The sequence below is a fragment of the Oncorhynchus nerka genome, linkage group LG3, assembly GCF_034236695.1.
Source record: "Oncorhynchus nerka isolate Pitt River linkage group LG3, Oner_Uvic_2.0, whole genome shotgun sequence".
Taxonomy (NCBI): domain Eukaryota; kingdom Metazoa; phylum Chordata; class Actinopteri; order Salmoniformes; family Salmonidae; genus Oncorhynchus; species Oncorhynchus nerka.
The window spans coordinates 56,845,560-56,873,059 of NC_088398.1; the positions used below are offsets into that span (position 1 = coordinate 56,845,560).

Sequence of the window (27,500 nt, forward strand, 5' to 3'; positions counted from 1 at the left end):
ATTTGGGACACACCCATCGTTCTTTGTGGGAAAGATAGATAACGTTCAAATCAAATTTTCTCCCACAATGCCTTGTGCTGTGCCCACCTCCCTTTCTTTGTTACTCTCTCTCTCTCTAATGTCAAGAATGTGCAAAGCTGTCATCAAGGTAAAGGGTGGTTACTTTGAAGAATCTCAAATGTAAAATATAATTTGATTTGTTTAAACACTTTATTGGTTCACATGATTCCATATGTGCTATTTCATAGTTTTGTTGTCTTCATTATTATTCTACAATGTAGAAACTAGTAAATAGAAAGAAAAACCCTTGAATGAGCAGGTGTTTTAAAACTTTTGACCGGTAGTGTACATTTTTTCTCTCTGTCTTTTCTCTCTGTCATGCCCTGACCATAGTTTGATTTGTATGTTTCTATGTTTTGTTTGGTCAGGGTGTGATCTGAGTGGGCATTCTATGTTGGATGTCTAGTTTGTCTATTTCTGTGTTTGGCCTGATATGGTTCTCAATCAGAGGCAAGTGTTAGTCATTGTCTCCATATTTAGGTAGCCTGTTTTGTCATTGTGGGTGATTGTCTATGTTATGTTGCTTGTATGCACAGTGGTTCCTGTGTCAGTGTTTGTGCCACACGGCACTGTTTTGTGTTCAGTTTATACTATTAAAACATGGACACTTACCACGCTGCGTTTTGGTCCGATCCCTGTTACTCCTCTTCAGACGAAGAGGAAATCAGCCTTTACTCTCTCTCTCCTATCTTCTCTCTCTCTTTATCCATTTATCCTTTCTGGATCTAACTTATTTCCAGAGTTTGTGTTATATTTCATGATGTATTGGGCTCCTTTCTGTTTAATTAGATAGTGGGAGTTCTAACTATTGATATTACTTTTTCAACACGGATTTGAATCAATGGTTTTCATGTTATTCACACCTGAGCTATCTTCAGAGTGGAAAAACACTCTGGGGTTGCATTCCAAATGGCACCCTATCCCCTATATAGTTATGTCTTTAACCAAAGCCCTATCAAAGATAGTGTGCTACATAGGGAATAGGGTGCCATTTGTCACCCATTAAGTCTGTGTAGTGTTTAACAGTCTTTGTGTTTACAGCTACATACCAGTTACTTGATCATGTGCTTGCTTGGAGAGCATAGGGCTGCCAGTGACAAAAACAATCTTTAAGGACTGTTATTTAGCTGGAAACCACAATCTGCTAACTGTGTTTCCATGAGCACCCAGCACTAATATGTGTGTTTGTGTGTGTGCGCACACGTACTTGTGTGTGTTTCATCTACAGGCTTGCACCAACTTCAACGACAGCGGGGCGTGTGTGACCCAGTGCCCCCAGCCCCATGTATACAACCCCACCACCTTCCAGCTGGAAAGCAACCCCAGAGCCAAGTACACCTACGGAGCCTTCTGCGTCAAGAAGTGCCCACGTAAGGAATGACACACACACAACAACATACAGTACACGTGCTTTTGTGAAATAACGGGACATAAAACACGTGTTTTACCAGTGGAAGCAAAATAGCCCCATAACATCAATAATCCCAACATATTTTGATGATATTTGCAACACCACTGGTGTGGCCAAAGAGCTTTTTTTTCATGTCATCTGACCAAAGCACCAGTTCCAATCCAAGTGCCAATGCCTTTCAGCAAACTCCAGGCGTTTACATTTCATTGTTGTCTGATTACCATATTTTGCCATTAACGAAAATACAATTATGTATTTTCTATTAGCAATTATCTTTTTTAAATACATGTTCTTGTTCTTAGAGTCATTAAATATGCAGAGTACATTTGGGGGAGTTACTGATTTCAATACATTTCAATACAATACAAAAAAACTCAACTCAAAAAATGGAGTTATGGATGATATGAAAATAGTTCTCTTTGGCCATGCACACCAATGCAAAGAATCCCAGACCTACAGTAAAATATGGTGGTGGATCTTTGATGTTATGGGGCTGTTTTTCTTCCACTGGTCCTGGGGCCCTTGTTAAGGTCAACAGCATCATGAACTTTACCCAGAACCAGGACATTTTTGACAAAAACACGGTTGCCTCTGCCAGGTGGCTGAAACTTGGCCACAAGACAATAACTCCAAGCACACATCACAATCCACAAAGAAATGGTTAATAGGCCACAAAATCAACATTTTGCAATGGCCATCTCAGTGTTTGGACTTGAAACACATTGAAAGCCTGTGGTTTGAATTGAAGAGGGCAGTCCATAAGTACAGAGGGAGGATATCAAGGATCTGGAAGGATTCTGTATGGAGAAATGGTCTAAGATCCTTTCCAACTCATAAAACATTTAGAAAAAGGCTCAGTGCTGTTATCCTCGCAATGTGAGGTATTGATCGGTATTGAAAACTGGGGTGTCAATCATTTTGACCCCTACCTTTTTGAGAAAGAAATGTTTTACTTAACAAACAAAATGTCTTTCTCTGAGCAATTGTATAGTTTTTTTTGTTGCATACAATATAGCTCAGTATTTGAATTGTTTATTTTCTACAGTAATTTTTGCTTTATCAAGGGTGTCAATAATTTCGGATCCCACTGTACATACCAAATACCCTGAAGATAAACTGCTCTGTCATATTCTGAACATATAACACACACCGACATACAAACACTCTCCTTGCCATAAACACTTAACCGTCACAGATCAGAAGGACACCATTCAAACAGCCTTGAAACATCATCATTAGCTGAGCAGAGCTGAGCAGTAGCTCATGAACTACCAAGGGCCTCAGGATATTGATTAATTTCTCAATATCCTGTTTTTAAGTCTGAACTTTTTTTCCCAGAAGAACACAGAAAGAAACTTCCTTGGTCATCTCTACTTAGCACCCTCTTCACATCTCCCCTTCATCCTCCCTTCCCTTTAAAGAAGCCATTTCCTCCATTGATTTAAATAACCTGTCCTCTCCTCTCTCCGCTCGGTGCTGATTTAAATAGCCAGGATGAGTGGGTGTTTTGTACAGATTTCAAGACACTGTTGGGAGTTATTTTGGCTCACATGCCAGATACAACCCTACAAAGACAAAGAGGATGGGGTTCTGGGAGGGCAGGGTAGCAGGCAGGGATGGGAGGGAGGGAGAGGGGAATGGGTGCAGAGTGAGGGATAAGAAAAGTACATAATTAACACGTTATTTTTTAGCAATGGAGTCTTTTCATGGTCTTTTGAAGTGGGGCGTGTGCCCGGCACTCTGCAAGGCACTGCGCTAGGCGCTCTGATCTGTAACTCTGGCTTTCCACTTGGAGCTCTGCTAGCCTTTCTACCCTATTCCCTAATGCACTACTGTAGACCAGGCCACTATACCATGTTATTCTGGAGATGGCCTGCCACAAGGACCCATGCAATTTAGGTGTCCATCTCTAAACCTGAGGCTGTGAGCAAAGCAATCATTTGATGTGTCTGTGTGTCCCTAAACTCTCCCTTCCTCAGTTCAGACTATCAGATATCATGCCAGCCAAAGCAGTAGAGCAAATACGGTCTCACCTGGAGACAACAATAAGACAAGATAAAGAGGACAAGGAACATCTTTAATCAGATGATTCATCTTCAGTAGAACAGCAGCAGTGGAAACGTTTCACTACTGTTCACTGCCTTCAAGTCTCACAAGCATAAACATATGCTATACTGTTCATTTACAGTATTGCTCCATGGCAGTCAGTCATACAGTTGTACTTGTCCCTTCATATATCAATACCTGAATGTGAGAGTCTGTTATCATGCAAGTGATCCGACACATGCCGTGGTTAACTCTGTGTATGCTGTTCCAGATAACTTTGTGGTGGACCACAGCTCCTGTGTGAGGGCTTGTCCCAGCAACAAGATGGAAGTAGAAAATGACCGCATCAAGATGTGCATCGCCTGCACTGATATCTGTCCAAAAGGTACCCTAATCCTGCACTGTCCTGGGCCTTATCCCACTGCCATTCACATCCAGTATATTCATCTGGTTGATTGGATGTATTTGGGGTTGTGCTGTGGTTGTGGTGTGCTGTGGTTGTGCTGGGGTTGTGCTGTGGTTGTGGTTGTGCTGTGGTTGTGTTTGTGCTGGGGTTGTCCTGTGGTTGTGCTGTGGTTGTGGTTGTGCTGTGGTTGTGGTTGTGCTGGGGTTGTGGTTGTGCTGTGGTTGTGGTTGTGTATGATAATGGCTTACCCACTGCTCCAACCTCTACAACCTCTGTGTGTCTTTTGTGACTGTCTGTTCCATGTGAGTGTACTGGATGCATTTTGAAGTGGTTGGAATGAAGTAGAACACCTGTTTCCCTTGAACATCTGTGGACATTTTGAGCACGTCATCTTTTCTCCTTCTTCATCTTCATCTCCTTGTCTGTTTTAGCCTGTGATGGTATAGGTACAGCCAGTCTGCAGTCAGCCCAGACTGTGGACTCCAGCAACATAGACAAGTTCACCAACTGTACCAAGATCAATGGAAACCTGGTCTTCCTCATCACTGGCATTAAAGGGTGAGAGCAGAACACACACACACATTCACCAACACACACACACATACACACACACACACACAAACCAAGTACGCCATACTGTATATACAAACATTGGCTGTAGAATGGCCTTACTGAAGAGCTCAGTGACTTTCAAAGGGACTTTCAACCTTTCCAACAAAACAGTTTGTCACATTTCTGCCCTGCTAGAGCTACCCCGGTCAACTGTAAGTGCTGTTATTGTGAAGTGGAAACGTCTAGGAGCAACTATGGCTCAGCCGTGAAGTGGCAGGCCACACAAGCTCACAAAATGGGACCGCCAAGTGCTGAAGCACGTAGTGCGTAAAAATAGTTTGTCCTTAGTTGCAACACTCACTACCAGATTCCAAACTGTTCTGGAAGCAACGTCAGCACAAGAACTGTTTGTCGGGAGCTTCATGAAATTGGTTTCCATGGCCGAGCAGCCGCACCCAAGCCTAATATCACCATGCACAATGCCAAGTGTCGGCTGGAGTGGTGTAAACCTCATCACCATTAGACTCTGGAGCAGTGGAAACAAGTTCTCTGGAGTGATGAAGCATGCTTTACCATCTGACAGTCTGGCGGACTAATGTGGGATTGGTGGATGCCAGGACAACCCAATGAATAGTGCCTGTAAAACTGTTTTGGTGGAGGAGGAATAATGGTCTGGGGTTGCTTTTCATGATTCGGGCTAGGCCCTTTAGTTCCAGTGAAGGAAAATCTTAACACTACAGCATACAATGACATTCTAGAAGATTCTGTGCTTACATCTTTGTGCGAACAGTTTGGGGAAGGCCCTTTCCTGTTTCAGCATGACAAAGCCCGGTCCATACAGAAATGTTTTGTCGATATTGGTGTGGAAGAACTTGACTGCCCTGTACAGAGCCCTGACTTCAACCTTACACCTTTGTGATGAATTGGAACTCTGACTGTGAGCCAGGCCTAATCGCGCAACATCTGTCCCCTCAGCAATGTTACAACATCTAGTAGAAAGCTTTCCCAGAAGAGTGGAGGCTGTTATAACAGGGAAGGGGGGGGACCAACTCCATAATAATGCCAATGATTTTAGAATGAGATGTTCGACGAGCAGGTGTCCACATACTTTTGGTAATGTAGTGTACCTTCTGTTTCTAAAAACACAACTCCCCCTCGAATCTGTGTTTCCTGTAATGACACAGAAGCCAAGGCCCTTGCAAAGCGATGGAAACAGCTACTTCTACAGTGCCATCAGAAAGTATTCACAATTCTTAACTTTGTACACATTTTGTTGTGTTACAGCCTGAATTAAAAATGTATTAAATTGAGATGTTGTTTCACTGGCCTAAACACAATAACCCATAATGTCAAAGTGGAATTATGTTTTTAGAACTTTTTATAATTGAATTAAAAATGAAAATCTGAAATGTATTGAGTAAATAAGTATTCAACCCCTTTGTTATGGCAAGCCTGTAACGGTTTTCTTCCTGGGAAGGAGAGGAGGACCAAAATGCAGCGTAGTTATTGTTAAGCATCTTTAATAAAGACGAAAACACTATACAAATACAAAATAAGAAAACGTGGCAAAACCGAAACAGTCCTAACTGGTGCAGAGAACACAGAGACAGGAAACAATCACCCACAAGATGCCTAAAAAATATGGCTGCCTAAATATGGTTCCCAATCAGAGACAACGATAAACACCTGCCTCTGATTGAGAACCACTCCAGGCAACCATAGACTATTCAAGAACACACTCAACTGAACACAACCCCATAGACTACAAAAACCCCTAGACAAAACAAGACACATAAATCATGTCACACCCTGGCCTAACCAACATAATAAAGAAAACACAGAATACTAAGGCCAGGGTGTGACAAAGCCTAAATAAGTTCTGCTAAACAAGTCACATAATACGTTTCATGGACTCACTCTTTGTGTAATTGAGTGTTTAACATGATTTTTGAATGACTACCTGATTTGTGTAGCCCACACACAATTATCTGTAAGGTCGAGCAGTGAATTTCAAACACGGATACAACCACAAATACCTGGGAGGTTTTCCAATGCATAGCAAAGGTGGGCACATATTGATATATGGGTAAAAAACATTGAATATCTCTTTGAGCATGGTGAAGTTATTAATTTCACTTTGGATGGTGTATCAATACACCCAGTCACTACAAATATACAGGGATCCTTCCGAACTCAGTTGCCGGAGAGGAAGGAAACCGCTCAGGGATTTCACCATGATGCCAAAGGTGACATTAAGAGCTAAATGGCTGTGATAGAAGAAAACTGAGGATGGATCAACAACATTGTAGTTACTCCACAATACTAACCTAAATGACAGAGTGAAAAGAAGGAAGCCTGTACAGAATAAAAAATACTCTAAAACATGCATCCTATTTGCAGTAGGGGACTAAAGTAAAATTGCAATAAAAATTGCAAAGAAGTTAACTTCATGTCCTGATTACAAAGTGTTATGTTTGGGGAAAATCCAACAACACATCACTGAGTACCACTCTTCATATTTGATGGCTGCATCGTGTTATGGGTATGCTGTATCATGTTATGGGTATGCTGTATCATGTTATGGGTATGCTGTATCATGTTATGGGTATGCTGCATCATGTTATGGGTATGCTGTATCATGTTATGGGTATGCTGTATCATCTTATGGGTATGTTGTATCATGTTATGGGTATGCTGTATCATGTTATGGGTATGCTGCATCATGTTATGGGTATGCTGTATCATGTTATGGGTATGCTGTATCATGTTATGGGTATGCTGCATCATGTTATGGGTATGCTGCATCATGTTATGGGCATGCTGTATCATGTTATGGGTATGCTGCATCATGTTATGGGTATGCTGTATCATGTTATGGGTATGCTGTATCATGTTATGGGTATGCTGCATCATGTTATGGGGAGTTTTTGTTTTGGATAAAAATACACGGAATAGAACTAAGCACAGGCACAATCCTAGAGGAGGACAATAGTTACACTGGAGATTCTTACCAGGACGACAGTGAATGTTGGCCAAGTTTCAGTTTTGACTTAAATCAGTTTGAAATTCTATGGCAAGACCTGAAAATGTCTGTCTAGCAATGATCAACAACCAACTTGACAGAGCTTGAAGAATTAAAAAAAAGAATGTGCTAATCCAGGTATTCAAATCTTTTAGAGACCCAGAAAGTCATTCCTGTCAAAGGTGATTCTAACATGTATTGACCCAGGGGTGTGAATACTTATGTAAATGAGATATTCTGTATTTTTTTTCAATACATTTGCAAACATTTCTAAAAACATGTTTTAATGTTGTCCTTATGGGGTTTAGCACTTTGTTATATTGTGTGGGGGAAAAATCAATTTAATCCATTTTGAGTTCAGGCTGTAACAAAAGATGTGGAAAAAGTCAAGGGGTATGAATACTTTCTGAAGGCACCATAGGTCTCAGAGTGGGTGATGCCAACGATGGACGTTACTAGGCAGGGTAGCCTAGTGGTTAGAGCGTTGGACTAGTAACCGGAAGGTTGCAAGTTCAAACCCTCGAGCTGACAAGGTACAAATCTGTCGTTCTGCCCCTGAACAGGCAGTTAACCCACTGTTCCTAGGCCATCATTGAAAATAAGAATTTGTTCTTATTGACTTGCCTGGTTAAATAAAGGTACAATTAAATTAAAATAAAACTGGCGCACATATAGCTATCCAGCTAGACATTCCACATTGGCTATATAAACACCAGTGTTTCTGGTCAGTTCCATTTCAATTCACTCAATTCAGGAAATAAACTGAAAGTGTATTTGCCAAAATTGACTGAATTGACATGGAACTGACCCCAACCCTGCTAACCAGGTAAATTGAGATACTCCCTCAGGTACTTAGTAATAACAGCACATATAATGGCTTCGGTGCCTAAGAGTAAACAGTACCTTACTGGTATAGCACAGAGTGTTATGTCCTTGTTATGGGGGTCAGCATGTTCAATATTATTCCATCTGCAATCCAGGCTCATGTCAGCCATTTTAGCAGGCTGTTGCTAGTTGTGTACAGTATACACAGTGGAAGAATGGGTGTACCACAGTACAGTGACTGCAGTGCCTGAGACCATGAAACCCCTCCAGCTATTCCTCTAAACAGAGCCAGAGGAGCACAGTGGAGCACTGAGGAGCACAGCGGAGTACTGAGGAGCACAGTGGAGTACTGAGGAGCACAGTGGAGCTCCCTGCAATACAGAATAAACACTTGTTATGTGTGTGACGTGACAGCTTTATGTTTATATTTGTCTCTCTTTCTCTCACTCTCTCACTCTCTCTCTTTCTCTCTCCCTTTCCACTCTCTCTCCATCTCCCATCCTGCTTCCTTTCTCTCTTCATCTCTCTCTCTCTCCTCTCTCCCTCTCTCTCTCCCCTCTTCTTCTCTCTCTCCTCTCTTCCTCTCTCTTTCTTTCTTTCTTTCTTTGTTTTTCTCTCTCTCTCTCTCTCTCTCTCTCTCTCTCTCTCTCTCTCTCTCTCTCTCTCTCTCTCACCCCCCTCTCACAGGGATGTGTACCACAACATTGAGGCTCTGGATCCAGAGAAACTGAATGTGTTTCGGACTGTTAGGGAGATTACAGGTGAGAAATATAAAATACAAATTGAACACTTATTTTACCTTTATTTCTACAGGTAAGTCAATTGATAAGAACAAAGATCCAATGAAAATTTCCGATACCATTCTTCTCTTCTCATGCTTGGTTGAATATACACTGAGTATACAAAACATTAGGATCTCCTTCCTAATATGGAGTTGCACCCCCTTCCCCCTTTGCCCTCAGAACAGACTCAATTCTTTGGGGCATGGACTCCACAAGGTGTTAAACACGTTCTACAGGTATGCTGGCCCATGTTGACTCCAATGCATCCCACAGTTGTAACAAGTTGGCTGGATGTCCTTTGGGTGGTGGACCATTCTTGATACACACAGGAAACTGTTGAGTGTGAAAAACCCAGCAGCGTTGCAGTTCATGACACAAACCTGTGCGCTCGGCACCTACTACCATACCCCGTTCAAAGGCACTTAAATATTTTGTCTTGCCCATTCACCCTCTGAATGGCACACATGCACAATCCATGTCTCAATTGTCTCAGGGTTTAAACATCCTTCTTTAACCTGTCTCCTCCCCTTCATCACTGATTGATGTGGATTTAACAAGTGACATCAATAAGGGATCATAGCTTTCACCTGGTCAGTTCATGTCATGGAAAAAGCAGGTGTTCTTAATGTTTTGTATACTCAGTGTACATATCATGTAGGCCTACTGGTCAGCCCCTATCCAAGCATCTTTAAATTATTCTTTATCATTTGGTTTTCGCCTCATCAAATTTGCATGGTGTCCCTTCTCTTACACTTTCACTCAGTACAGAGGGGGCTTGTGTGTGTTTGCTGGTGCCCACCAGAGACCGTAGACCAAAGACAGACAGGCTGAATGAGTATGATGAATACAAGATGAGATGTGGGTCTCCCTATCTCTTCCATCTCTTCCCTCTCCCATGGGGACCTACAACTCCCAGTTTCAAATTGTCACAGTTTCCCAGCTCTACGTGTGTGTGTCTGTGTGTGCATGCGTTTGTGAGTGTGTGGGTGTATGTGTGTGTATAAATTAATGTATAGTGAATCCCCCTTTCCCCTATCCACCTCAACCTGATCTCATTCTTTCACTTCGGAATTTGCCTTAATTGGATGAACTTAGATTTTTGACCAATTAATCACACGTGGTTAAAACAGAAACAACTCAAAGGGTTAAGTTAGAAAGGGTTAAGTTAGAAAGGGTTAAGTTAGAAAGGGTTAAGTTAGCTATTCATTCTGAGTGGTTAAGTTTAGGGCAATGGTTTGGGTAAGGTTTAAAACAAAATAATTCAAAACAATGCACTGTTTCCACTAAGTATCATCAAGTACTCTCCCTCCTTGATAGAGAATTGTGAACTGACATGGTCAGTGGTCTAAGCAGCGTGCGCTGGCTCTGAGCCTCTTGAGTTCCAGTGCTGTGCCATTGTTTTGTTCGTTTGTTTTTGGTAAGCGCCGACAAAGTTATATATCAACGTCCTCTGTACCTTTTCAAATGTACGGAATCAACGTCTCTTTCCTCCGCTACAGTGTCACCCACCCCCTTATCCCTTCATTCCTGTGACAGGAGGCGAGCTGGTACAGCCAATGTGTGCCTCCCTTTTTCTTTAAGTAGTGCACTATATAGGGAATAGACTGCCATTTGGGAAGCAAACGGTGAGACAGGAGCTGCCTTTACTCTGTAGCCCCGTGGTCATGCATGACACCCCGTGTCACCCGTCACCTCTAAGAGCTGTCAGTGCTGTGACTTCTCCACCGAGCCATCAACCCCGTCACACGCACGCGCACACACACACACACACACACACACACACACACACACACACACACACACACACAGGCATCAATGCACACAGACACACACACACACACACACACACACACACACACACACACACACACACACAGGCATCGATGCACACAGACACACACACACACACACACACACACACACACACACACATAGGCATCGATGCACACAGACACACACAGACACACACACAAGCATCGATGCACACACAAACACGTCACCCCTTCTGGTCTGACGTAGGAGTTACGATCTCTGAATGCTATAGCTCTCAGATGGACAGTCAGTCTAGGAGGTATTCTTCCAAAACATAGCCCTTGTTTTTTTCTACTTCTAAGAGGTCAGGGCAGGCCTATCTATAGAGTACGGTCAGTCTGCCATCCACTGAAGCAATTCAGAATAAGTGAGGTTCCCAGTACATGGATTTGACTGTAATCATCGATGCTTTCTATCTCTTAACCTTTGGTCTGTTGCATGTGGCCCTCCTCTCTGTGAGGCAATCCTGGGTAATTTGCTTTTCGCATGGATGCGCCAGTAACGTGGCTCTCAGTGAACCTAAATCCCCGCTCTACTCTTCTCTAGCGGTTCTTGCCTGCTTCTAGCCTGCTCCTGACTCTATCCTTTCACCAGACATTTACTGCCCACAGCCCACAGAGAGAGAGACAAAGAGAGAGGGGGTCGTGGGGAGATAGAGAGATGAGTGTGGTGAGGGAGATGGAAGGAGAGAGAAGAATGAGAAATAGAGGATAATAAACTGAGGAGAGATGGATTAAGGAGGACAACACATACAGTGAGACCTGAACTCCCTAAAGACTACAGTCAAGCTGGATGCAGGAGCCCATTGGGGCCTGTTGTACCCTGTCTTACCTATTGATTAATGGCTAATGCTGCTGTTAGCCTAATGCTGTTAGCACAGGGAGGCAGGAAGGTACTCATCAGGCCCTCGTTAGCACCATTAGGAAGATGAAGCGATGAAGCACTCTCCACCTCTCCTCTCTTCCCACCTCTCTTCTCCATCTCCCCTCTCAAAAAAAACTAACAGCCACTTAAGGAGAGACCATTGGAGAGGTGTAGAGATGAGGAGGAGGAAGAAGAAGAGGAGGGGGTAATAGTGGTGGAAAGTAATACACTGTAAAGGGAATAGGTTGTCATTGGGATGTAACGCTATCAGTTAAAGGCCCTGAACTTCAGATCACAATGCTGCTTCAGCTACTGTGACGTCAGAGGACATGTTTCTCTCTATGTCAGTGAATGTGCCCTTCATCCATAACTAACACTCATGTTATACAATATACCATTTATTTTATAAGTCTCTGGATAGTGATTTGTTCATGTCTCAAATAGTATATTTATTGCCATTTTATATTGGAGGTTGCATCCATGAATGCTAATGGCATGGAAAGCAAGTTGTGATGCATTTATTAATTTACGTTTGATTCGGGTTCATCTTATACACTGTAAAACCAAGTGTTTACGATCTGAACATAAAACTAAACACTTTTCTTTAACACTTTTTAAACACGTCAAGGCATTTAGAATGTCAATGAAAACACCAGAACATGTTGATTCACTTTGACACTTTTTAAACACATGAACATGTTTATTCAGCACAAGGCATTTCAGTTTTAAACACTATACACTGGTGGTGGTGTTTTAACACCGTAGGGTGTAAAGCCATATCTGCATATTTCCCAGCATGCCTTTCGAGTGAATGTGAGAGATACCCACCAATGACTGTGTTGGTTAGTGACAGAGACATGGTTGTTGCATTCAGTAACTTATATTACTGAAGCCTTCACCAAGTGACTGTGTAAGTGAGTGTGTTTCAGTTAAAAGTAAATCCTTTCGACCACATATTATACAATGCGTAAGGCCTTTAGTTAGTTATTGTGGTCTTAAAATCATGCCTCATGGGCCACATCAGACTGCAAGTCAGAATGTAATTCCTATTGGAATCTAGCCAGAGGGAGGATATCCAACAATTGAAATATTTATCATCCACAAACTGCACTCAAAATGATTGCTATAGTGAAGGACTTAACGAACAAAACTACCTAAACCATCTCATTAACGGATGCAATAAATCCAACCCCTTACAGATTTGATTAGATTACAATGTTTTTGTCATTTATCTTTGTATAGCATAAGATCAATTAATCAATCAATGAGGAACCATAGATATTAAAACAACATATTCAAAAAATCTGATAATGAGGCCCCTCCCATGTCTTTTTCACTCTGAGAGAGTTAACGGAAATGAACTCATCACAGTCGAGTGAAACAAATGTCCTGTTCAATTGTGCTGAAATGTAGGTAAGGTGATAGACATTCCTTACACTGATCTGAATAAAAGGCATTGAAGGTCACATCAATTTTGAATGACTTTTGTACTCTAAACAGGACGATGTGAAAGTAAACACTAGTGTTTCAAATCTGAATATAAATCTGATATAGGTGTTCTCCTGGTTGGAAACTGACTTGACAAAGCTGACTATCATGTTTAATCTTGCATTCTAAATGCCTGTGTTTAAAATGAAGACTTATTGGTAAATCTACATGCCTAATGTTGAAGTTTTAAACACTGACGTGTAGGTTATAAACGTGTCACATGTTTCATGGTTTTACAGTGTATTCGGTAAGTTGGATGTATAGCAATTCTAGATAACTGTAGTCTGATCTGGCACTCTGATAAAACACTGAGCTAGATGGCTGCTGGCTGCGTCTAAGATGGCAACCTATTCCCTAGATAGTGTACTACTTTTGACCAGAGCATTTTGGGCCCTGATTAGGGTTGCAAAAGCTACCGGTAATTTACCAGAGTTACTGGAATCTTCAGTAATTTTGTCATTAACAGTTAATATGTAGCAATCTATGGTAACTTTATGGTAATTTATACTTCAATAACTTTTAATAATAATATAATAGGATGACATTGCAGCGGATAGCAGCTGTCTTACGGGCTTCTGTGTGTTTTTTTACGCTGATCTTAACTTTTTTGTACATAATGTCTCCTCCATCATTTCCTATGACCGAGAACAGCTTCTGGACATCAGAACAGTCAACACTAACCTCGATTTGGAAAATGTAAACTTCAGTGAGTCGGGCATATGTTTCGGGATTCATCCAATAACATTGAGGAGTTTACCACATCAGTCACCAGCTTCATTAATAAGTGCATCGATGATATTGTCCCCACAGTGACCTTACGTATATACCGTGAGGGAAAAAAGTATTTGATCCCCTGCTGATTTTGTATGTTTGCCCACTGACAAAGAAATGATCAGTCTATAATTTTAATGGTAGGTTTATTTGAACAGTGAGAGACAGAATAACAACAACAAAATCCAGAAAAACACATGTCAAAAATGTTATAAATTGATTTGCATTTTAATGAGGGAAATAAGTATTTGACCCCTCTGCAAAACATGACTTGATGGCAAAACCCTTGTTGGCAATCACAGAGGTCAGACGGTTCTTGTAGTTGGCCACCAGGTTTACACACATCTCAGGAGGGATTTTGTCCCACTCCTCTTTGCAGATCTTCTCCAAGTCATTAAGGTTTTGAGGCGGACGTTTGGAACCTTCAGCTTCCTCCACAGATTTTCTATGGGATTAAGGTCTGGAGACTGGCTAGGCCACTCCAGGACTTAATGTGCTTCTTCTTGAGCCACTCCTTTGTTGCCTTGGCCGTGTGTATTGTGTCATTGTCATGCTGGTGGGGATGGTGTTCTTGGGGTCAAAGGCAGCATTCCTCCTCCTCCAAACACGGCGAGTTGAGTTGATGCCAAAGAGCTCCATTTTCGTCTCATCTGACCACAACACTTTCACCCAGTTGTCCTCTGAATCATTCAGATGTTCATTGGCAAACTTCAGATGGGCATGTATATGTGCTTTCTTGAGCAGGGGGACCTTGCGGGCGCTGCAGGATTTCAGTCCTTCACGCCGTAGTGTGTTACCAACTGTTTTCTTGGTGACTATGGTCCCAGCTGCCTTGAGATCATTGACAAGATCATCCCGTGTAGTTCTGGGCTGATTCCATACCATTCTCATGATCATTGCAACTGCATGAGGTGAGATCTTGCATGGAGCCCAGGTAGATTGACAGTTCTTTTGTGTTTCTTCCATTTGCGAATAATCGCACCAACTGTTGTCGCATTCACACCAAGCTGCTTGGCGATGGTCTTGTAGCCCATTCCAGCCTTGTGTTTGTCTACAGTCTTGTCCCTGACATTCTTAGAGAGCTCTTTCGTCTTGGCCATGGTGGAGAGTTTGGAATCTGATTGATTGATTGCTTCTGTGGACAGGTGTCTTTTATACAGGAGCACTCCCTTTAAGAGTGTGTTCCTAATCTCAGCTCGTTGCCTGTATAAAAGACACCTGGGAGCCAGAAATCTTTCTGATTGAGATAACATAAAGTTGATCAGAAATACAGTGTAGACATTTTTAATGTTGTGAATGACTATTGTAGCTGAAAATGATTTTTTATGAAATATCTACATAGGTGTACAGAGGCCCATTATCGCAACCATCACTCAGAACTTTCTTCTGAAACTCATCAGTCTATTATTGTTCAGAGAAATGAAGGCTATGAAGGCTATATACCATGTGAGAAATTACCAGAAGTCTATTATTGTTCAGAGAAATGAAGGCTATGAAGGCTATATACCATGTGAGAAATTACCAGAAGTCTATTATTGTTCAGAGAAATGAAGGCTATGAAGGCTATATACCATGTGAGAAATTACCAGAAGTCTATTATTGTTCAGAGAAATGAAGGCTATGAAGGCTATATACCATGTGAGAAATTACCAGAAGTCTATTATTGTTCAGAGAAATGAAGGCTATGAAGGCTATATACCATGTGAGAAATTACCAAGAAACTGAAGATCTCGTTCAATGCTTCTCCCTTCACAGAACAGCGCAAACTGTCTCTAACCAGAATAGAAAGAGGAGTGGGAGGCCCCGGTGCACAACTGAGCAAGAGGACAAGTACATTAGTGTCTAGTTTGAGAAACAGACGCCTCACAAGTCCTCAACTGGCAGCTTCATTAAATAGTACCCGCAAAACACGTCTCAACATCAACTGTTTATTTGTCATGTGCGCCGAATACAACAGGTGTAGACCTTACAGTGAAATGCTTATTTAAAGGCTCTAACCAATAGTACAAAAAAGGTATTAGGTGAACAATAGGTAAGTAAAGAAATAAAAACAACAGTAGAAAGACAGTGAAAAACAGTAGCGAGGCTATTTACAGTAGAGAGGCTACATACAGTAACGAGGCTATAAAAGTAGCGAGGCTACATACAGACACCGTTTAGTCAGGCTGATTGAGGTAGTATGTACATGTAGATATGGTTAAAGTGACTATGCATATATGATGAACAGAGAGTAGCAGTAGGGTAAAGAGGGGTTGGCGGGTGGTGGGTGGCGGGACACAATGCAGATAGCCCGGTTAGCCAATGTGCCGGGGCACTGGTTGGTCGGGCCAATTGAGGTAGTATGTACATTTGTACATGAATATATAGTTAAAGTGACTCTGCATATATGATAAACAGAGATTAGCAGCAGCGTAAAAGAGGGGGTGGGGGGGTACACAATACAAATAGTCTTGGTGGCCATTTGATTACCTGTTCAGGAGTCTTCCAAATCTTTTTAGTTTCCTGAGGGGGAATAAGCTTTGTTGTGCCCTCTTCATGACTGTCTTGGTGTGTTTGGACCATTCTAGTTTGTTGTTGATGTGGACACTAAGGAACTTGAAGCTCTCAACCTGCTCCTACAGCCCCGTCAATGAGAAAGGGGGCGTGCTCGGCCCTCCTTTTCCTGTAGTCCATAATCATTTCCTTAGTCTTGGTTACGTTGAGGGATAGGTTGTTATTCTGCATGGCCAGAAACGACTCCAACAGCATCATTAAGTTTGCAGACGACACAACAGTGGTAGGCCTGATCACCGACAACGATGAGACAGCTTATAGGGAGGAGATCAGAGACCTGGCCGAGTGGTGCCAGGAAAATAACCTCTACCTCAATGTCAGCAAGACAAAGGAGCTGATCGTGGACCATAGAAAACAGGGGGGCAAGCACGCCCCCATCCACATCGATGAGGCTGTAGTGGAGCGGGTCGAGAGCTTCAATTTCCTTGGTGTCCACATCACTAAGGATTTACCATGGTTCACACACACCCACACAGTTATGAAGAGGGCTCGACAGCAAAAAGTTCCACAGCTGCATTATAGAGAGCATCTTGAATGGCTGCATCACCGCTTGTGCAGCAACTGCAAGGCACCCGACCGCAAGGCGCTACAGAGGGTGGTGAGTACGACCTAGTACATCACTGGGACCAAGCTCCCTGCCATCCGGATCCTCTATAACAGGTGATATCAGAGAAAGGCCAAAAGAATTGTCAACGACTCCAGCCGCTCAAGCCATAGACTGTTCTCTCTGCTACCGCATGGCAAGCGATACCAGTGCACCAGGTCTGGAACCAACAGGACCCCGAAAAAGCTCCCCTTAAGCCATATGACTGTAAAACAAGAATGGTATTCAAAATCACCCAGACTACCTTTTTTGCTCTAGCTCTCTTGCACTGACTCTATGCTTACACACTGCGCTGTATCCACACACTTATACTGACACTCCAACACTCACTTACACACCCCAACACACAAATACACTTTTTTGCATTAACTCTCCTGCACTGACTCTGGACACACTGGACTCTACTCACACACTCAGACATACTTACACCCCAACAAACACATACTGTACACACACACTACATTATGCCCACATTTTCACACTCAACACATACACTGCTGCTACTGTCTATGAATGTCCTGTTGCCTGGTCACTTTACCACTACCTTCAGTACCTTCAGAAAGTATTCATACCTCTGGACGTATTCCCATGTTGTTGTGTTACATCCTGACTTCAAATAGGATTCAATAAAAACTCATCTACACACAATGCCCCATAATGACAGAGTGAAACATATTTTTTGACATTTTCGGTAGTGTATTGAAAATACTCTAAAATACTCTATGCATACACATTGCCACATTTTTTTTGCAGTTTTACTTTAGTGCCTTATTGTAAACAGGATGCATGTTTTTGAATGATTTTGTGTACAGGCTTCCTTCTTTCCACTCTGTCATTTAGGTTGGTATTGTGAAGTAACTACAATGTTGTTGATCCATCCTCAGTTATCTCTTATCACAGCCATTAAACTATGTAACTGTTTTAATGTCACCATTGGCCGCATGGTGAAATCCCTGAGTGGTTTCCTTCCTCTCCGGCAACTGAGTTAGGAAGGACACATGCTTCTTTGTATTGACTGGATGTATTGATACACCATCCAAAGTGTAATTAATAACTTCACCATGCTCAAAGAGATATCCAATGTTTTTTACCCATATATCAGTAGGTTCCCTTCTTTGGGAAGCATTGGAAAACCTCCCTGGTCTTTGTGGTTGAATCTGTGAAAGTCCCTGCTCGACTTTATAGATAGTTGTGTGTGGGCTACACAAATAGCCATGTTATTTTTACTTTATATTGTTATTCATTATTTACTGTGTATTTATTCCTCATGTCACTATTTCTAGAGTATTATTTATTTTTTATCTTTATCTTTAACTTTGCATTGTTGGAAAAAGGCCTGTGAGTAAGCATGTCACTCTTAGTCTATACCTCGTGTGTACGAGCATGTGAATTATTTAAAAAATAATAATAATTAGGAAGGTGGTTATATTTTTCCTATTTCACACATTTACAAGTGTGTATTATACTCATGGAAATGTTTTTTTTTTTGCATATCCCAACTCCCCCTGAGACACCCTCGGAGACTGGGGCATGGCCAGGGTGGGTTACGTCCATGAGTTTCTAGTGGATAGCCTAATTAATGAAGAAAGCATCTAATTATTTTTAATTAACTCTGAGACTCTTCCAACTATTTACTTTTTCACAACTGCCACGAGTATGGCACCAAAACATTTTTTTCCGATACAGAGTCAATGTGCGGGGCACCGGTTAGTTGAGGTAATATGTACACGTAGGGAGTTATGAAAGTGACTATGCACAGATGACAACAGAGAGTAGCGGGGGTGTAAAGAGGGGATGGGGGGGCTCTGCAAATAGCCCGTCAGGAAGTCCCGGATCCAGATGCAGAGGGAGGTGTTTGATCCTTAGCTTATTGATGAGCTTTTAGGGCACTATGGTGTTGAACGCTGAGCTGTAGTCAATGAATAGCATTCTCACATAGGTGTTCCTTTTGTCCAGATGGGAAAAGGCAGTGTGTGCAATAGAGATTGCAATAGAGAGTGCAATAGAGATTGCATCATCTGTGGATCTGTTGGGGCGGTATACAAATTGGAGTGGGTCTAGGGTTTCTGGGATGATGGTGTGGATGTGAGCCATGGCCAGCCTTTCAAAGCACTTCATGGCTACAGACGTGAGTGCTACGGGTCAGTAGTCATTTAGGCAGATTACCTTAATGTTCTTTGCACAGGGACTATGGTGGTTTGCTTAAAACATGTTAGTATTACAGACTTGGACAGGGAGAGGTTGAAAATGTCAGCGAAGACGCTTGCCAGTTGGTCAGCGCATGCTCGCAGTACACGTCCTGGTAATCTGTCTGGTAATCTGTCTGGCCTTGTGAATGTTGACCTGTTTAAAGGTCTTACTCACATTGGCTGCGGAGAGCTTGATCACACAGTCTTCCGGAACAGCTGGTGCTCTCATGCAAGTTTCAGTGTTATTTGCCTCGAGAGCTTTGTATGCGTCTCTGTGTGTGGACTATTTGTGGTCCAAAGTTTTTTCCGCTGGTTGCACATTTATCATGCTAATAGAAATTTGGTCAAATGGATTTAAGTTTCCCTGCATTAAAGTCCTCGGCTACTATGAGCGCCTCCTCTGGGTGAGCGGTTTCTTGTTTGCTTATGTAAACAACTACAAAGAATACAGATGAAAACTCTCTCGGTACTCTACCGAGAGTACTCTACCTCAGGCGAGCAATAGCTCGAGACTTTCTAAGATATCATGCACCAGATGTTGTTTACAAAATACATAGACCGCCGCCCTTTTCTTACCAGAAGCCGCTGTTCTATCCTGCCGGTATAGTGTGTAACCAACCAGCTGTATGTTGATATTGTTGTCGTTCAGCCACGACACTCTAAAGCATAGGATGTTACAGTTTTTAATGTCCCGTTGGCAGTTTAATCTTCCGCGTAACTCGTCGATTTTATTCTCCAAAGATTTCAAATTTGCTAGCAGAATGTATGGAAGTGGGGGTTTATCCGATCGCCTACGAATTCTCAGAAGGCACGGGGATCGGGGCCTGTTCCAGGGGAAGCAATATATCCTTTGCGTCGGACTTGTCAGAGTCAAGAAAGGAAAAAAAGGATTCTGCTAGTCCGTGGTGAGTAATCGCAGTCCTGATGTCTAGAAGTTATTTTCAGTCATAAGAGATGGTAGCGGAAACATTATGTACAAAATAAGTACAAAAATAAGTTACAAACAACGCAAAAAAACACAATCGGCTGGGGTCAAGGGAAACGTCTGCCTTCTTCTCCGGCGCCATCTTATTTGACATGTGAAGGGGCCACAAAGAGAGACAGAGATCTAAAGGAACAGGAGAGGAACGGAAGAGGAACAGGAGAGGAACAGGAGAGGCACAGGAGAGGAACAGGAGAGGGACAGGAGAGGGACAGGAGAGGAACAGGAGAGGAACAGGAGAGGGACGGGAGAGGAACGGGAGAGGCACAGGATTGGGACGGGAGGGGAACTGGAGAGGGACGGGAGAGGAACGGGAGAGGGACGGGAGAGGAACGGAAGAGGAACAGGAGAGGGACAGGAGAGAAACGGGAGAGGGACGGGAGAGGAACGGGAGAGGAACAGGAGAGGCACAGGAGAGGAACGGGAGGGGAACGGGAGAGGGACGGGAGGGGAACGGGAGAGGGACAGGAGGGGAACGGGATTGGGACGGGAGGGGAACTGGAGAGGGACGGGAGAGGGACTGGTGAGGAACAGGAGATATGCCTGTAGAATGATTAAGGCAGACTTGAAGGTAATCTTTCTCTTGTAAACAACTTAGAAACAACGTTATTTTAGACTCATCTCACATCATCAGACTGGGAGATGCATTCATCAGGGATGCGAACACATGCTGATATGAGCCACATACATTTAATTAGTTAGACAACATTCTTCCTCTCACATCCCTTTCCAAGGTAATGAATTTGATTAAAGCCAATCAAAATATCCGTTTTGAAACTATTATGAAATGTATCCTTGGAAATATGCGTCCGTCTGGAGTTTTCAATGTTAAAGTAATTGTGTGTTTTGCGTTATCCTTGGTCTTTGTATAACTTTGCAGCCCCTCTCCTCTCTTCCTCATGTGTTCATTATTTTTGTCCTCAACTGGCTAGAACGGGATTGCTCCCCTCAACTTAAATATTTCATTTCTTTCCATCCATTATTAAATGTTCTAAATGATCCATGGTCATCCACTCAGCTATTCATTCAACCTGCTAAATGATTTATTGCCCAGAGGCAGATATAGGAAATGCAAAAATATTTGTATATATCAGATATCTTCTTGGTCATGTATACCTGACATGATTCCCTCATGACTGGGAGGTATTGGGAAGGTCTTTATTGTAAATAAAGATATTGTGTTTTCAAGAACTTACCGGGTTAAATAAAGGCAATAAATAGGTATCACAATGCCTAGCCCACTAGCAACATGTGTGGCTCACTATGTTACATTCATTAAAGCCTCATGTTACCTTGCTTTTCCTGTGTGTGTTAGGATCTGCTGTGTATCTGGTAATACATCACCGATATTAGCAGTGATATTATTGGCTGTGTTCCTGTAGAAATGGTATGTGATTGGTTGTGTCCCTGTAGGTTTCCTGAACATCCAGTCGTGGCCAGAGAACATGACAGACCTGAGTGTCTTCTCCAATCTGGCAACCATAGGAGGTAGAGCACTGTACAGGTAAGAACCTACATGACATTACTACAGTACATTATTACAGTACATTACTATGCTACATTATTATAGTACATTACAGCACTACATTACTACTACATCATTCCATCAATCATCAATTATTAAGTGCCAAATAAAGTAACTCTGTTCACCGTAACAGGGTTGATGATTTCATCTTAAGTCTGCTATACATTTCAATGAGACAGGGGGAATGGAAGCTTGTTGTGTGTAACAGGAAGGGGCAATTGAATGCAGGCATAAAATATTGAATTGTTCAAACATTTCTAACCTGTTAATCTATGGGTAACAGGATTGACATGTTATACTCCACCTGCTCAGTTTTCCACACCGGAAAATGGCCAAGAAGAGTAGAACCAGCTCACCTGCTTTTACACTAGGATTTCACTATTAGATGTTCAATGTTTCTTTTGAAAAAAAATATTTAAAAGGAATAGTTTCACCATATTAAAACAAGAGTTCAGTTCACATAACAGGGTTGAACTTAAATGAGGGACAGATGTAAATGAATCACTAATTACATTAAATAAATAATAATCTCTAGCTCTAAATAATAATAATAAATAGCAACATAATAACTAGGGCTTTTCAATGATGGTGAAAACTTAGAGAAATGTTTGGGTAAAGTGGGTTCAAATCTGCCTAGAAGTCACTGCACGGAGGGACATGTCAAAATGCTGAATTTTGGCACTTTAGCAGGTCTTTATTTTTTATTCCGATTTATTGAATTCTCCATATGGTCTGTAGTAAAGGGCACTTCATTTATTATGACAGGCTTTTAAAACTCAATAGTGTTGAACAATTTCTACTTAAAATATCAAAGGGACGCAAAAGGCGCTCATTTTATAGAATGACCCTAGGTGTGGAACCACATAATAAAATATAACACTGTTTATATTGTATATGTATGCCTGGAACTCAGAGATGTGAATAATGAAGAGCAGTGGTCCAAGCATGGAGCCCTGGGGAACAAATCAAATCAAATCAAATTGTATTTGTCACATACACATGGTTAGCAGATGTTAATGCGAGTGTAGCGAAATGCTTGTGCTTCTAGTTCCGACAATGCAGTGATAACCAACAAGTAATCTAACTAACAATTCTAAAACTACTGTCTTATACACAGTGTAAGGGGATAAAGAATATGTACATAAGGATATATGAGTGAGTGATGGTACAGAGCAGCAAACAGTAGATGGTATTGAGTACAGTATATACATATGAGATGAGTATGTAGACAAAGTAAACAAAGTGGCATAGTTAAAGTGGCTAGTGATACATGTATTACATAAGGATGCAGTCGATGATGTAGAGTACAGTATATACGTATGCATATGAGATGAATAATGTAGGGTAAGTAACATTATATAAGGTAGCATTGTTTAAAGTGGCTAGTGATATATTTACATCATTTCCCATCAATTCCCATTATTAAAGTGGCTGGAGTTGGGTCAGTGTCAATGACAGTGTGTTGGCAGCAGCCACTCAATGGTGGCTGTTTAACAGTCTGATAGCCTTGAGATAGAAGCTGTTTTTCAGTCTCTCAGTCCCAGCTTTGATGCACCTGTACTGACCTCGCCTTCTGGATGATAGCGGGGTGAACAGGCAGTGGTTCAGGTGGTTGATGTCCTTGATGATCTTTATGGCCTTCCTGTAACATCGGGTGGTGTAGGTGTCCTGGAGGGCAGGTAGTTTGCCCCGGTGATGCGTTGTGCAGACCTCACTACCCTCTGGAGAGCCTTACGGTTGAGGCGGAGCAGTTGCCGTACCAGGCGGTGATACAGCCCGCCAGGATGCTCTCGATTGTGCATCTGTAGAAGTTTGTGAGTGCTTTTGGTGACAAGCCGAATTTCTTCAGCCTCCTGAGGTTGAAGAGGCGCTGCTGCGCCTTCTTCACGACGCTGTCAGTGTGAGTGGACCAATTCAGTTTGTCTGTGATGTGTATGCCGAGGAACTTAAAACTTGCTACCCTCTCCACTACTGTTCCATCGATGTGGATAGGGGGTGTTCCCTCTGCTGTTTCCTGAAGTCCACAATCATCTCCTTAGTTTTGTTGACGTTGAGTGTGAGGTTATTTTCCTGACACCACACTCCGAGGGCCCTCACCTCCTCCCTGTAGGCTGTCTCGTCGTTGTTGGTAATCAAGCCTACCACTGTTGTGTCGTCCGCAAACTTGATGATTGAGTTGGAGCGTGCGTGGCCACGCAGTCGTGGGTGAACAGGGAGTACAGGAGAGGGCTCAGAACGCACCCTTGTGGGGCCCCCGTGTTGAGGATCAGCGGGGAGGAGATGTTGCCTACCCTCACCACCTGGGGGCGGCCCGTCAGGAAGTCCAGTACCCAGTTGCACAGGGCGGGGTCGAGACCCAGGGTCTCGAGCTTGATGACGAGCTTGGAGGGTACTATGGTGTTGAATGCCGAGCTGTAGTCGATGAACAGCATTCTCACATAGGTATTCCTCTTGTCCGGGTGGGTTAGGGCAGTGTGCAGTGTGGTTGAGATTGCATCGTCTGTGGACCTATTTGGGCGGTAAGCAAATTGGAGTGGGTCTAGGGTGTCAGGTAGGGTGGAGGTGATATGGTCCTTGACTAGTCTCTCAAAGCACTTCATGATGACGGAAGTGAGTGCTACGGGCGGTAGTCGTTTAGCTCAGTTACCTTAGCTTTCTTGGGAACAGGAACAATGGTGGCCCTCTTGAAGCATGTGGGAACAGCAGACTGGTATAGGGATTGATTGAATATGTCCGTAAACACACCGGCCAGCTGGTCTGCGCATGCTCTGAGGGCGCGGCTGGGGATGCCGTCTGGGCCTGCAGCCTTGCGAGGTTAACACGTTTAAATGTCTTACTCACCTCGGCTGCAGTGAAGGAGAGACCGCATGTTTTTCGTTGCAGGCCGTGTCAGTGGCACTGTATTGTCCTCAAAGCGGGCAAAAAGTTATTTAGTCTGCCTGGGAGCAAGACATCCTGGTCCGTGACTGGGCTGGGTTTCTTCTTGTAGTCCGTGATTGACTGTAGACCCTGCCACATGCCTCTTGTGTCTGAGCCATTGAATTGAGATTCCACTTTGTCTCTGTACTGACGCTTAGCTTGTTTAATAGCCTTGCGGAGGGAATAGCTGCATTGTTTATATTCGGACATGTTACCAGACACCTTGCCCTGATTAAAAGCAGTGGTTCGCGCTTTCAGTTTCACGCGAATGCTGCCATCAATCCACGGTTTCTGGTTTGGGAATGTTTTTATCGTTGCTATGGGAACGACATCTTCGACGCACGTTCTAATGAACTCGCACACCGAATCAGCGTATTCGTCAATATTTCCATCTGGCCCAATACGAAACATGTCCCAGTCCACGTGATGGAAGCAGTCTTGGAGTGTGGAGTCAGCTTGGTCTGACCAGCGTTGGACAGACCTCAGCGTGGGAGCCTCTTGTTTAAGTTTCTGCCTGTAGGCAGGGATCAACAAAATGGAGTCGTGGTCAGCTTTTCCGAAAGGGGGGCGGGGCAGGGCCTTATATGCGTCGCGGAAGTTAGAGTAACAATGATCCAAGGTTTTACCACCCCTGGTTGCGCAATCGATATGCTGATAAAAATTAGGGAGTCTTGTTTTCAGATTAGCTTTGTTAAAATCCCCAGCTACAATGAATGCAGCCTCCGGATAAATGGTTTCCAGTTTGCAAAGAGTTAAATAAAGTTCGTTCAGAGCCATCGATGTGTCTGCTTGGGGGGGGATATATACGGCTGTGATTATAATCGAAGAGAATTCTCTTGGAAGATAATGCGGTCTACATTTGATTGTGAGGAATTCTAAATCAGGTGAACAGAAGGATTTGAGTTCCTGTATGTTTCCTTCATCACACCATGTCTCGTTAGTCATGAGGCATACGCCCCCGCCGCTCTTCTTACCAGAAAGATGTTTGTTTCTGTCGGCGCGATGCGTGGAGAAACCCGTTGGCTGCACCGCATCGGATAGCGTCTTCCCAGTAAGCCATGTTTCCGTGAAGCAGAGAACATTGCAGTCTCTGATGTCCCTCTGGAATGCTACCCTTGCTCGGATTTCATCAACCTTGTTGTCAAGAGACTGGACATTGGCAAGAAGAATGCTGGGGAGTGGTGCGCGATGTGCCCTTGTCCGGAGTCTGACCAGAAGACCGCTACGTTTCCCTCTTTTTCGGAGTCGTTTTCTTGGGTCGCTGCATGCGATCCATTCCGTTGTCCTGTTTGTAAGGCAGAACACAGGATCCGCGTCGCGGAAAACATATTCTTGGTCGTACTGATGGTGAGTTGACGCTGATCTTATATTCAGTAGTTCTTCTCGACTGTATGTAATGAAACCTAAGATGACCTGGGGTACTAATGTAAGAAATAACACGTAAAAAAACAAAAAACTGCATAGTTTCCTAGGAACGCGAAGCGAGGCGGCCATCTCTGTCGGCGCCGGACATCACTAGTGTACCATACTTTGTGGTGTGTTAACAATGTAGCACTATTCCTCAGGAGCTAGTGATTTACCATTATTAGCTTGTGTACAGGCAGTTTGTCATCTAAGAATGGTTATAATAAATAATAAATAAATATAAATAATTGTTCCTTTGTGACCTCATCAGAATACCATAGATATCCAACTCTGCTAATTTGATTGATGGAATGTTGTCGCAATTGGTCATTTACCATGCCAAAGCTTCCCCAGTTGAATCAGTGCTGGTCAATGCACAGACACACACATAAACACACAAACACACACGCACGAATTTGGCGGAAGTCTGGTTCATCCTTGGGAGGAATATCCAAATGCCTGAAGGTACCACGTTCATATGTACAAACAATAGTACGCAAGTATAAACACCATGGGACCACGCAGCCGTCATACCGCTCAGGAAAAAGACGCATTCTCTCTCCTAGAGATGAACACACTTTGGTGCGAAAAGTGCAGATCAATCCCAGAACAACAGCAAAGGACCTTGTGAAGATGCTGGAGGAAACAGGTAAAAAAGTATCTATATCCACAGTAAAACGAGTCCTGTATCGACATAACCTGAAAGGCCGCTCAGCAAGGAAGAAGTCGCTGCTCCAATACCGCCATAAATTAAGCCAGACTATGGTTTGCAACTGCACATGGGGACAAAGATTGTACTTTTTGGAGAAATGTCCTCTAGTCTGAATAAACAAAAATAGAACTGTTTGACCATAACGACCATCGTTATGTTTGGAGGAAAAAGGGGGAGGCTTGCAAGCCGAAGAACACCATCCCAACCGTGAAGCACAGGGGTGGCAGCATCCTGTTGTGGGGGTGCTTTGCTGCAGAAGGGACTGATTCATTTCACAAAATAGATGGCATCATGAGGTAGGCAAATTATGTGGATATATTGAAGCAACATCTCAAGACATCAGTCAGGAAGTTAAAGCTTGGTCGCAAATGGGTCTTCCAAATGGACAATGACCCCAAGCATACTTCCAAAGTTATGGCAGAATGGCTTAAGGACAACAAAGTCAGCATATTGGAGTGGCCATCACAAAGCCCTGACCTCAATCCTATAGAAAATGTGTGGGTAGAACTGAAAAAGCGTGTGCGAGCAAGGAGGCCTACAAACCTGACTCAGTTACACCAGCTCTGTCAGGAG

At 42.9% G+C, this 27,500-nt stretch overlaps 1 protein-coding gene across 2 annotated transcripts in view; it reads left to right on the forward strand.

Annotated features, from left to right (window-relative positions):
* LOC115111274 (receptor tyrosine-protein kinase erbB-4-like) overlaps positions 1–27,500 on the forward strand; it is a 526,495-nt gene that overhangs the window by 374,344 nt on the left and 124,651 nt on the right. For both annotated transcript variants that reach the window (XM_065013654.1, XM_029637163.2), the window contains exons 7-11: positions 1,289–1,430; positions 3,789–3,902; positions 4,355–4,481; positions 9,010–9,083; positions 21,781–21,871. In XM_065013654.1, coding sequence (XP_064869726.1) covers positions 1,289–1,430; positions 3,789–3,902; positions 4,355–4,481; positions 9,010–9,083; positions 21,781–21,871 — 548 coding nt within the window. The remainder of the gene's footprint in view (positions 1–1,288; positions 1,431–3,788; positions 3,903–4,354; positions 4,482–9,009; positions 9,084–21,780; positions 21,872–27,500) is intronic.